Raw genomic sequence first — 12,087 nt, 5'->3', positions numbered from 1 at the left:
GTTGAAAGGATGACAGAGTAAACAATACATATAATCAGAATCAGGTTTATTGGCCAAGTATGCTGACGCACTCAATGAATTTGCTTCCAGCTGTTTGTGATTTTTTTTTGTCATTTAGCCTGGACTATACAAGACAAGTCAAAACAGACTATACAAGATAATACAGACGATGTGAGTCAATATAGACAGTATCAGTATTAAATAGAATACAGAATATATGAATATACAGAATACGACAGATCAGTTATGTACATAAAATTTGAGAAGTGCATGGTAGTGCAAATAACAGTATTGTGCAATATTATGCTTTTTGTACAATATGCAGCAGCATTAGTGTGTGTAACATATAAGGATGATGTAATGACTGACATTTCTGATAGTGCAGTACTTATAGATATGAAGCAGGAAATATAATTATGGTGAGTTGTTAATCAGGGTGATTGTCTGGGGAAAGAAACTGTTCCTGTGTCTGGCAGTTTTGGTAAACTGGTGAGCCCAGTTAGATGTGGTAGCCTAGTGGTTAAGGATAAGTCGGAACGTTGTGAGTTCAATCCCAGGTCCACTAAGCTGCCACTGTTGGGCCACTGAGCAAGGCCCTTAACCCTCAATTGCTCAGTTGTATAAAAATGAGATAATGTAAGTCACTCTGGATAAGAGCATCTACCAAATGCTGTAAATGATAAACAAAGTTCTGTATTGCCTGCCAGAAGGGAGGAGCTTAAAGAGGTTGTGTGGAGGGTCAGTAGCGAGTTTTCCTGCATGGAAATTTGTATTCATTCACCATTGTATTTCACGTGCACATTCTGCATCAATGCTGATCATGTATAATGGATGTGACAATGACATATGGAGATAATATGTAGGGGATATTTCAACAAAGTGTGTAATCACATCATGTCACTGATAGTCTGTGTGAATCTAAGTTAGAGAAAACTCATCCCTAGGCTCACTTTTATTGCATTCCATTAACTTTACATGATCTGAATTTACATGATATCAATCTGAACATATGTACATTATCTGACCTGTATGTATGTTCCAGGTTTCATAGTACTTTACTATTAACAACCAAGTTTTTAGTAGGGTTGCCAGGTCTAAATAAAACATACTTCCATCTCACTTCCAATAAAACACCCAAAAGTTCTGAAAGCTGCCTTTGTCCATTTCCATCACTTTGTTCTCGATCTTTGCAACATATATTAGAACAGAAATGGTTATGTATATAGTGGATGCACAACACATACTCAAATAAACTTGTTTGCAGAATTCAACCTTGTTTCAATAAAAAATATACATGTTTAGTGTACATTTCATGAATATGGCAACCGGAGTCTTCGCCAACTATCTGTCGTTGGTGCGCCGTTAAACTTTATCCGTGGAAAACAACTCCACAAAACGTTCCTCAAACATTCAAAATAAAATTCTGTGCTTATATTAAATATATAAGTATAACGGTTGTTTGTTGAACGGCGACAATATATATTAAGTATAATATATAATGTTAATTTTTATTTATTTATTTATTAGTCGTTATTAGTCGTTTCCCGGGGTCATATATCACCGCCGCCCGGCGCCAAAATACAAACATCATTGAAGTTGAAACGGTTAACAAAAAGTCATAAAAACAATGCCGTAAGTCAGATTTGTTGACTTTCTTATGTTAGTATTTTCTCGAAAGCTGTAGTTTGACGTACTGTTAGCTCGTTGTGTGTTTTATTTTTGTGTACTTTGAGGTCTGTGTTTGGTGTAGAGTTTGGAGAGAATCCCAGAATGTATCACCATATTTTCCTTCTTTCACAGTGTCAAAAGAAGCCTTCAGATAGAAGCCGAGGAAAATGTAAGCTCCCAGTTTGTCTGGCTTATCATTTTCAACCTGATTTTCTAACGTGGTATATCACCTGGTGCTGTATACACTCAGTTGACTTAACATATTGTATGTGCATCTAATGTACTGGCAAGTCTTTTATTGTCATTTCAACCGTATATAGCTGTTGCAGTACACAGTGAAATGAGACAACGTTTCTCCAGGACCAGGGTGTTACATAACACAAAGACAGAGCTAAGGATTTAGTAAGTTAGTCCTAGATACATAAAGTGCAACCTGGTGCAAACAGTATGAGACAAAAGACAGAAAGACAGTGCAGGACAAAAGACAAAAAAGATTTTGCAGGACAAAAGACAAAAAAGACAGTGCAGGACAAAAGACAAGAAGACAGAAAGACAGTGCAGAACAAAAGAGATGTAGACAGAAAGACTGAAGGACAAAAGACAACAAAGACAGTGCAGGACAAAAGATACAAGACATTACACAAAAACAGCTCAGACTAGTGTAAATTCCGTATGTTCAACCAATATTGCGTGTGCAGAAATACTGGAATAAACAGTATTATAGCATCAGTTACATGCAGTATTTTAAAAGATTGTGCAAAACAGCAAACAACTGAATGTGAGACAGCATGTGCAAAGAGCAAAAACAGTGTGCAAAACAGCATGTAAACAGTTTGATGGATGTAATTTGGAAGTGTGTGTATATGGTGTAGGTCTGTGCAGTCCATACAGTCGATGTGTTTGTTGTGCCCAGTACTGTTCTGTTCAGTTCAGTTCAGTTGTTGAGGGGTCTGATGGCTTGTGGAAAGAAAAGCCTGGTTGTGAAGGCCATATGTAGGTCCATTTAAAGTTACAGTATATTACTGCCTGTAATAGATAGATAGAAAGATAGAAAGAACTTTGTCATTGCATAGTACATGTACACGGCAACAAAATGCAGTTTGGCATCTACCTGAAGTGCAATGATATAGTGTGTGTGTGTGTGTGTGTATATATATATATATATATATATATGTGTATATATACGTGTATATATACATATATATATATATATATATGTGTATATATACGTGTATATATACATATATATATATACACACACACACACACACACACACACACACATATATATATGTATGCATATATGTGTGTGTTGCTATAAACGGTTTGTCAGCCCTTTCTCTCAAATTTTCAGTAAAACTGCACCATTGCAAACCAGATATAATTTGGGTGGTGATCATTTTTTGCATGGTTGTGACACAGTACTGTGTGTTGGTGCTGGGTCTCAGGTAATAGAGCATTATTATTTTTCTTAAGCATTTTATTTATCCTGTTGAGCAAAGCTTTGTTAGTGTACAATTGGAGACTGTAGCTCGATATTGAGCTTCATTGTTTGATATTCCTTTGTTTAGCTTGTATACAAGTGAATTGAATGTTTTTTCCAGGACCCTTGTGTGATACAAGGTACTGTGAATACAGTACAATACAGTACACAAGACACCAACAGTGTGAGGCAAGTGCAGAATATGCAATATAATTACAAGGGGCAATAATTACACAGGTCAACAAGACAATACTGGATTGATTAACTGATATAAACCTCACAGAGTTGTTCACATATTAAACATTATCTGGTAGGTGGTGGTCTGTTTCCACTGAAGGATTGTAGATAGTAGTCGGGTACAAATTGCACATGGAGTCAATAATTCTACATGGTAGATTTATCTAATGAAATTGCAATTGTATGACTTAATTGTTCAACGTTGCCTACTCTAGACTCCAGTCAAGAGGCACACCAAAGACAGGAACTATTCTCCTTTGACTGGAACAATGCTCATAACCCCAACAGCTAAAACCCAAGGTAATAGAGTCCACATTTGTTATGATCTATAATTACAACTGACATAATATACAGAAGCATCATTAAATCATAACTGAATTATGAGCAGCCCTCAGTAAGTGCGTGTGCGTTCATGGTTATAGAAAAATAACCACTGATGGATTGGTGTCATGTGGCCTGATAATAAGTGGAGATACTTGTATCAAACGGAATTTGAAAACTTTCCTTTTATTTTATTCCTCTTACACCTCAGCTATTTGCCAACGTTTTTCCTTACTCTTGAAATCAGTAAGATAAGAAAACTTACAGATTTATCTTTGACTGGTACAAAGCACTAACCCTGGAAATGTCTTCCATTAATATGAAATTAACATTTCCTCTATAAACACGTTTACAATCTGTTTTGTATGCATGCCTATTTAAGTTACTATAGAAAATTCTAATGTATTAAAATGTGTGCATTTATATAAACAGCTTAAATTTTTTTTTATTCAGCTTAAACGGCTGTTAGAGTTTGTTACAGAAAATGAATCGAATCAACACCGTCAGAATCAGTGTTCCGCATTCAACTCTGCTTTGTTATAAGACATGTTTATGTAGCATTGTAAGCCAGGTGAAATCCTTAGTCTTTGCCCTTTTTTAACTGTCACTAATATCTCTGTCAACTGTAATGTGATGAATTACTGACATTTAGTGCTTAATCAGCAGGTAATTACAAAACCAGTGGGAACACTGTCAACACCCTGGAAGCACAAGGGCCACAGACAGAAACGGACAAAGAGAGGTTAGTATTTTATTTTATTATTTTTTGCAAGGTGGCCTGTGATGGAACTGATAAATGATGTCTGAAGAATTCTGTAATTTCAACAGAAAATAAAAGGTTTGCATGATCCAAATTCAACTGTAGCTATGTTAACAATTATCAGTAGATCTCCATATAGCAAGTTCTTATTACAGTACCTCATTATATGAAATATAGCATGCGTTATGGTTTTTGTGCAATGCCGTGATGTAAGGATATCATCTAATTAGTTACATACATGTGCCAAAGCAAAATAAATCACCTTAGTTAAGTAGTCAGCCACCAGGTCACGTTAACGCAAATTGTACAAATTGAAATTATAAAGTAGGAATGAACTCCATTCTTCTCAAACATATTCCCTCAGACAGTGTTTTGATGATGGTGGTAAGGAGAGCTGTCTAATAAAGTCTCCAAATTCTCCCACAGATGTTCAACTGGGTCGAGTTGTAATGACTCTGACGAGCATAGCATGATTTACAGTATCTTTAGACTCCTCAATTCATTCAGTGAGTCCTTGTGCACTATAGATGAGGGTTTGGGTCATCCAGGAAAAGACCAACCCAATCAGATGAATTTTTAATTCATATAACAAAGCAGAGTGGTGAGAAAAACTTTGATATGTATTGTAGAGAGACATCTACACTTACGGGGACAAGTGAGCCAGCTAGATGTCTCCAAAGCGGTTTGTTTTTTATTTGTCTCCTGCCTGTAAATATGTCACTTATAGATTCAGTGTTTGTTTTTTTTTTTTTGTTGAATTAGCGTTTATGTATTTAAACTACGTGCTCCAGTCTGGTTTAATTTCTATGTCTTTCTACTAGTGGCATTATCAGGCCATTAAAACGAAAGGATATCTCTCATTATTAAAGGATATTTCCTTCGTCCTGCTCGGCTTGATGGTCATTATGACTGATCAGAATTTAATGACAGGACATGGAGGGAGCTTCATCACCAGACAAAATCCTTTCTCTGATTTACACAGCACTAAAAATAGTTGGTTAAGGAGTGTTTAAGAAAGACCTATTTCCCCTTCAACGCATACTAACACAGAGCCCTTTCTTAATCCATCAAGACAAGCATTAGTTTTGAATTTTAGAGTGAAGTCATTTAAGAGGAAGCTAGTTAAATATATATAAAAACATCAATAACGAGAATGAGCTTATCATTAATTTAGGAATGTGTTCATTTGGAAAGAGCTATTCTAGTGCCAAATTGTGACCACGACTGGATTTGGACCACTGGAAAAGACATCATAGGATTATATTGAAAACTTCAGGTGGCTTTTTTTTTTTGTTGGCTGATGTTAACAGAAGGTCTGGGATGATGAGGAAGATTTGCAAACCTTGTGAATTAAAAAAAATGTTCAATCTTTATTTCAGAATGGATTTTCTCAGGTCTAAACTGGAAGGATCTTTCAAGGACTTAATGAAGACCAGGCAAGATCTCGAGTCCTTATTGGTGCGTAGGTTACATTCAGACACCCATCTATACCTCCAGAGCAAAAGCGAACTTCCCTTGAATACCGAATGTAATCTGTCTTTGCATATTAAAGCCTGTAGAGGGCGACAGTGAGCTGAGGAGTTTCTTACTGATGGGCCCTGCTGATTTGCGCAGTGAATTGAAGAGACACAAAGAGCTGTGTGAGTCCTCATCGTGTAATTTATTAGGAAAAACTCTATAATTATCTGTTTCTTAGTCCATACACATCTGTACTATTTCCTTTGTAGACATGGAAATGGCTTAAACCGAACTTGTAACTTGTCTTGAGCTTTCTTCAGAGTCCTGCATTGTCTAATCACTCAAATTTTCTTACAGCTTCTAAAGCAAACTGTGAGTTTAATGCAACACGAGGGCATGAGAAGTGGCTAGAGGGTAAGTGGCCTGAACCTCAGTTTATTAAATGTTCAACTAATAAAAATACAGCAACGTCAAATCATCTCAAATTCATTCTGCTTGGCTGTGTAGTTTTCTGTATTAATTACAAATGACTACAGTATGATGATTGAGACCTTTGTGCTCTGCATGAATGAGTCAGGGAAAGACAACATTTGGAGTTCCACTTATTTATGGCTCGTGGTTGATTTCAAGCTCGAAAGCTATTCACATTTTGAGTTTTGAGAACAGTTTGGCATTTAACTCGATGCTGACGGGCCAAAAATGCTGTCGCAGCCAGAATAAGAGTCTCCCTTTTCTTGAGAAAAAAAACATTTAGTTTTTATAACACAAACAACCACACACTTCTCTTCGTGAGACAGAATTAATTTGATTATTTCAAGCACATATAAAGCCTTCAGCAAAGCTGCACTTGTGATTCAGTCACATAATGGTGACTTGTAGCGAGTCAATGGGAGAATTGTAGTGAAGTTCAAAACAATTTTACGATAAGGTTGGACAAACTCGCTTAAATTAGTCACACTGGAGGACCTCGGAGCATGGGCTCCGTACCATAGGAATGTCACATTTCTGATCACATGATGGAGCATGACATGTATCAGTGCACGAAGCCCCACTTACAACAACAAATAGAACCGTTACAGATTGTTAGCTCAGCCTGGAGAATTGAGAGTTTGTTGCCGTGAGATGTACCTTCAGTAAAGGTTTACTGCTCAAATATGGATGTGGCGTTGAACGACATCGGGGCAGATACTTTGTTACATGGAAATCAAGGGGTTAAATATTTTACATTGGTGTGCGTTTAAGACTCATTGAAGACTGAAGTTTGTTTTGTAGTTATATTGCCCGCTCATGCTGTCATATTTGTTTGTTTTGTGACATTTTGTGTATTGAACATTTCCCCCAGACACTATAATAATTAAATATACTTACTGATTAAATCTACCACATTTTCAGGTCCTTGGGGATTCAGAATGGTGTTTATTTTGTTAGGTGTTTATAATTAAATTGTGGCTCAAATGGTTAAAGCTCTGGGATGTTGATCGGAGGATCAAGTTCTAGCGGCAGCATTGCCAAGCTGCTACTGTTGGGCCCTTGAGCAAGGCCCTTAACTCTCACTGCTCCAGTGGTGCTGTATCATGGCTGACTCTGCACTCTGACCCCAAACTCCAAAGTTGGGATATGTGAACAAAGATTTTCACTCTGCTGTAATGTAGATGTGACAAAGGCGGTTGCTTCTAAATGAACCAACATACACAAGAAAAATATCTATCTATCTATCTATCTATCTATCTATCTATCTATCTATCTATCTATCTATCTATCTATCTATCTATCTATCTATCTATCTATCTACGTTTTACATATATGTAATATCCTATGTTATTATTTTTTTTTAATATGCAGTATGCATTCATTAAGGATATACAGTATGTTAAACTGATAGTAGTAGTTTAGATGAATGAATAAAAAAAAAGCAGAAAGGAAAATGACCAGTAGGCATTTAAGCACATTAGTCATGGTCAATCATGGTGCTCTTTTCAAGCCCACAACTACTGCACAAGCTTATAAGCCATGTCATGCGAGAAAATTAGATTGGCCTCAAAATGACAATGTTTACCAGGACAAACTCATCAGCTAGTGGCAAACTTCATTTGTAAACTTTGTAAAGTTGGTCAGTCAGATCACTTCGAGCAGTTAATATTACAGTGGGCAGAAGTCACTGAAGCAGTAAGTAGGCCTGTGATTTTTATTTTGTTACATTAGTCAAAGGTACATTTATTATCACGCTCTTATTATTAGCTGGTTTAACTGGTCACTCACATTAAATAGGTTTCATCTAAACCTCAATAATTCAAAAACTAATGGTCTATAAATAATGGCAACTTGGCCCTAATGGGTTCTTTTGGTGGAAAGTTCAAGAAATAAAAGCTCTACAGTACTAACAAATAAACAAAAATAATGTTATGTATTATTGTATACGTTAGCCTAATATCTGAATGGTTGCATCGTGCTGATGAAATAAATCTGGCATCAGAGTGCCAGAGACTAAAGGCATCAGTGTAAATTATCTTACAGTTAAATGAGTCTCTGACTAAAAGTTTGAGATTCAGAGCAAAATTCAGAGCACATTCACACACTCATTCAACATGTTCACACACTCATTCACACCTAGGGGGATATTAGAGCAGTCGAGAGATCTATGGCATGTTTTAGGAAGTGAGAGGAAACTGGAGAACTCGGAGGAAAGCTGTAGACCGAGGGAGAATGTGATGGTGATTTATTTCAGGTAATGGAGTAAGGTATTGAAGATCACTTACTCCTTACTGTAATTATCGTAAACAGTTCTTGTGATCGAGCTTATTCTAATCTCCACACAAGTGCACATACAGTCACCTAAACTGCCATGATGGACATGAGACCAGGCTGAGTAATGGCCAAACCGAGTGCCAGGCACTGCGATGGTGCCAAGACAGCTGAGAAAATTCACATGGATGTTTTAACTTCCACGGACACACTTTTGAATCCATGCCCTCAACAGTGGGTGTATCATCCCTTAAATCTTCCCGGTGGCCTCTGTAAACATCCATGATGACTGTACATCACTCAAACTTGGGAAAGTTTGGCATCTTTTTGGTGCAGTGTTACTTCCTCTGAACAGTTGATCTGAAATCATGTGCTGATGAGCACAAAATGGAAAAAAGAGAGCACAGTACTTCTGAAGCAACTTTGCTACTCAACAGCACAGGTATTGATTATTTGTGTGTTGCGAGAGATTTGGAAAATTCAATTAAATGAGTTGAGCAAAGGATTCATAAATCGGCCTTTGCCTCCACCCAAAGCACGCCCTTCCAGACACGTTGTGTGCTAAATCAATGTTGCGCTTCACAATATATTTTCTTTGGAGCATGAAAATAAATAACATTTAAACAGTTCTGCTTACCGCCGAAACAAGTTTTATCTTTACTGAAACCCTCTGTCATCGGGAAGCAGCCGCCTGCTCACCTCACGAGGGGTAGTAACGTATTTTTATGGCAAGTGTTCCATAAGAAAATCCTATATAATGTGAATTTTGTGGAGGAAAAATGAGAAGGAAGAGGACGGATCAGCAGTATAAAAATTGATCAGGCCGTAGATGGGGTCGAGTCAGGGGAGATTTGTAAGACAGCCTTAATAGACTGTATTAAAGAAAGATTCCTTAAAAATGTAATAAAACAAATAGGTTTTCAGCAGTTGGCTGGAAAAGGGTCAGAGCGTCTACTCTCATCACATCAATCAGAGGCTGTTGATGGACAAATGGAGGCTGCTTGCAGTGAATTTTATGCTTTTTTATGCTTTTTCTTCAGAAAACACAGACCCAATTAAAGCCACGCTGTATATTAGAAGGCCTTTGGGTGGACAGGTGACGAGCTGTTTTTCAGTATTCTAAAGCGATGATGCTTCATAAGCATTTATGACCACATTTATCTGTTGGATTTAATACTTTACTATCATTGACTGGCTTTCTATGGGGCATTTTAGTTGTGTTGTCTGAACATAAATTCTAGATGTTTCTAAATCATTTCACAGCTAATGTTAAGGCTATGCGAGGTCTTTTTTTCTACTGTTCTGCTATCATACCCATCATACAGGTTTTTTTTTTTTTTGATAAATCTTGTTCATATGTTTTTATCAAAGAAGCTGAATGTGAAGTTTGTAATCCATTTCACAGGTACAACACAGACTGGCAGTTCCTATGAGTTTCTGAAGAACATCTTAAGGCAAGTCTATTATTTTCTCATTAATATAAACTTGTAAATGGAATAGCTCTGCATGTCTTCTGAGATGGGATTGTCCGGATGTTTGATGCGCACCGAACAGCCTGTCAGCCTGGAGGCAGAGACGCATCTGGGCTGCTGTCAGTCAATCAAACGTGTAGATGATAAAAGCAGACTGCACACCATACACTTTCTCATTTATACACAACTCGCTCTCCACAAGGGCTCTTGTTCGTATTTTTAAACGCTAACTGACAAAATGTTGATTCTACAGTCTACATTGCATTGTGCTGCTGCAAAAATTTGTTTTTCTACCTCTGGCCTGTGCAGTCCCATTAGAGCTTCTGACACCTTATGTAGTAAAAAAAAACTAGATCATAGATCATTTTAAAAGCCGTTTTTGAACTCCATATCGAAAAGAAAACACCGAATGTGATCTTTCTGCATTAGAGAGGAGGTGTCAAGGAAAAAAAATTACTTTACTTCGAACCTAATGCCAAAACGTTTACATTAGATCGATAGCGCAAATCCAAAAACATCTGCAAATGTGAAATCGCAACTGAAAAATTCAGAACTAGATCAATATCAACTCAGAACGGAAAGGCTCCTTACCGAACATCACTGTCGCTGATTGGCTACCACACATCAGTCAGAGAGAACTCCTATATGAGAGACTGAGATGATATTTACAGTACACTAAGAGGAAAGAATTCATTAATAAGTGTTATACACCCAAAACCTGCCTAATGAGTCTCCGTCAACAGAATATTTATACTTTTTCTATTCTTTCTGATTTTGCAGACCTGTACAAGCATTTAAGGAGATAAAATGAACAATAGGCATAACAGTGTGAACTTGTTAAAACTTGTTGATTTGTCACTTCACATACAGACACATTATAGTGCAGTGAGATGCAGTTTTCATGTTGATCTTGTCTCTTTATTTGGCAGTGGCTCAGAAAGCTGACCTGAACAACAGCTGCTGGCCACACAAACCATCCTATTTCTGCTCAAGGTGGATCATATAACTCTCACTTTATCACCCCCAGAGGCAGCGTGAAGGACAAAAGCACAAGGTGGCCCATTAACCATACTTGTGTTTTCCCATATACATGGCCACCTTTTGTTGAAAGTGAAAAAAAAATAAAAGCTTGGGGTTGGATTTTTAGCAGTGATTTTAGCAGTGACTTGTGTTTGGCCACAACACAGAGCTTCGGAGTCTCGTCTCAGTGAACATTCACAGGAAAAATGAAGACCACTGGATTTCCATGCTCGTCAGTGCACTTACATCATTACATTCACACATTGTTACATTTTTATTTCTGATCTGTAAGAAGTTGTTGATTATTTTACAGTAGCAGCTGTAGTTCTGGCTGTAAGGCAAGACACGTTTATATTAATTTACTCATTTCAGAGTTGTATGGTGAATTCTCCACATAATATAAGATTAATAAACAATTGGTTTTAAGTGTTTGTCTTTCTTTGATAAATAACAGTCTTTCTTTAAGTAAAGTTATTTTAAATCTATGGAAGGAACCTCCAGTACTCCACCAGGCATTTCCCATTTAACATAAAGTGCATTTTTTTGTCTTATTCGTTTTAACAGAGAAAAACAAAAAAATACATTCGGCTGGTGCGGATTATAATCAGAAAGAACGGGAACATGATCCACAACATTAAACTGAGCTATAAATGGATAAATAAGACGTTTAATCAGTGAAACATTTAATTATAGGGAATAAGTGTAATCGGCACACTGTTACTGGAAAATAGTCACTAATATGTCAAGCTGCTCACTTCACCCCATCATGGATTATTGTCCTACAGCAGAATGCCTCCAGGTGTTGTGGTTGTTTTTTTTCTTAAACTAGAAATCTTACAATCAGTCAGGCTCCTTAAAGTTTTTTTGTTGCTTCTTTCCTGGTTCATCACCGAATTAGCTAACGTGTCTTTTCTCTTTTAGTTCTA

General features: G+C 37.0%; 1 protein-coding gene and 1 long non-coding RNA gene across 6 annotated transcripts; both read left to right on the top strand.

The window, feature by feature from the left end:
* Positions 1-1,354: 1,354 nt before the first annotated feature.
* Positions 1,355-11,587, top strand: LOC125141256 (integrin subunit beta 3 binding protein). Of its 5 annotated transcripts, none has more exons than XM_047814104.1 (10): positions 1,355-1,632; positions 1,801-1,837; positions 3,273-3,340; positions 3,604-3,688; positions 4,376-4,451; positions 5,849-5,927; positions 6,022-6,109; positions 6,285-6,341; positions 10,075-10,123; positions 11,071-11,587. In XM_047814104.1, the coding sequence occupies exons 4-10, from the start codon at positions 3,658-3,660 to the stop codon at positions 11,084-11,086; spliced, it is 396 nt and encodes a 131-aa protein (XP_047670060.1). In that variant the 5' UTR covers positions 1,355-1,632; positions 1,801-1,837; positions 3,273-3,340; positions 3,604-3,657; the 3' UTR covers positions 11,087-11,587. The 5 variants fall into 5 exon arrangements, with proteins under 5 accessions (XP_047670060.1, XP_047670056.1, XP_047670058.1 ...); XM_047814102.1 differs by having other exon boundaries at positions 1,358-1,632; positions 4,373-4,451; XM_047814100.1 differs by lacking the exon at positions 3,273-3,340.
* Positions 4,461-5,841, top strand: LOC125141257. The gene is made up of 3 exons (XR_007140641.1): positions 4,461-4,975; positions 5,099-5,151; positions 5,664-5,841. It is a non-coding gene; the product is annotated as an uncharacterized LOC125141257 (long non-coding RNA).
* Positions 11,588-12,087: the final 500 nt, after the last annotated feature.

The sequence above is a fragment of the Tachysurus fulvidraco genome, chromosome 5 (genome assembly GCF_022655615.1).
Source record: "Tachysurus fulvidraco isolate hzauxx_2018 chromosome 5, HZAU_PFXX_2.0, whole genome shotgun sequence".
In the NCBI taxonomy this organism is placed as follows: domain Eukaryota; kingdom Metazoa; phylum Chordata; class Actinopteri; order Siluriformes; family Bagridae; genus Tachysurus; species Tachysurus fulvidraco.
The sequence above is the reverse complement of the archived record's forward strand: the minus strand, read 5'-3'. Positions and strand labels throughout refer to the sequence as shown.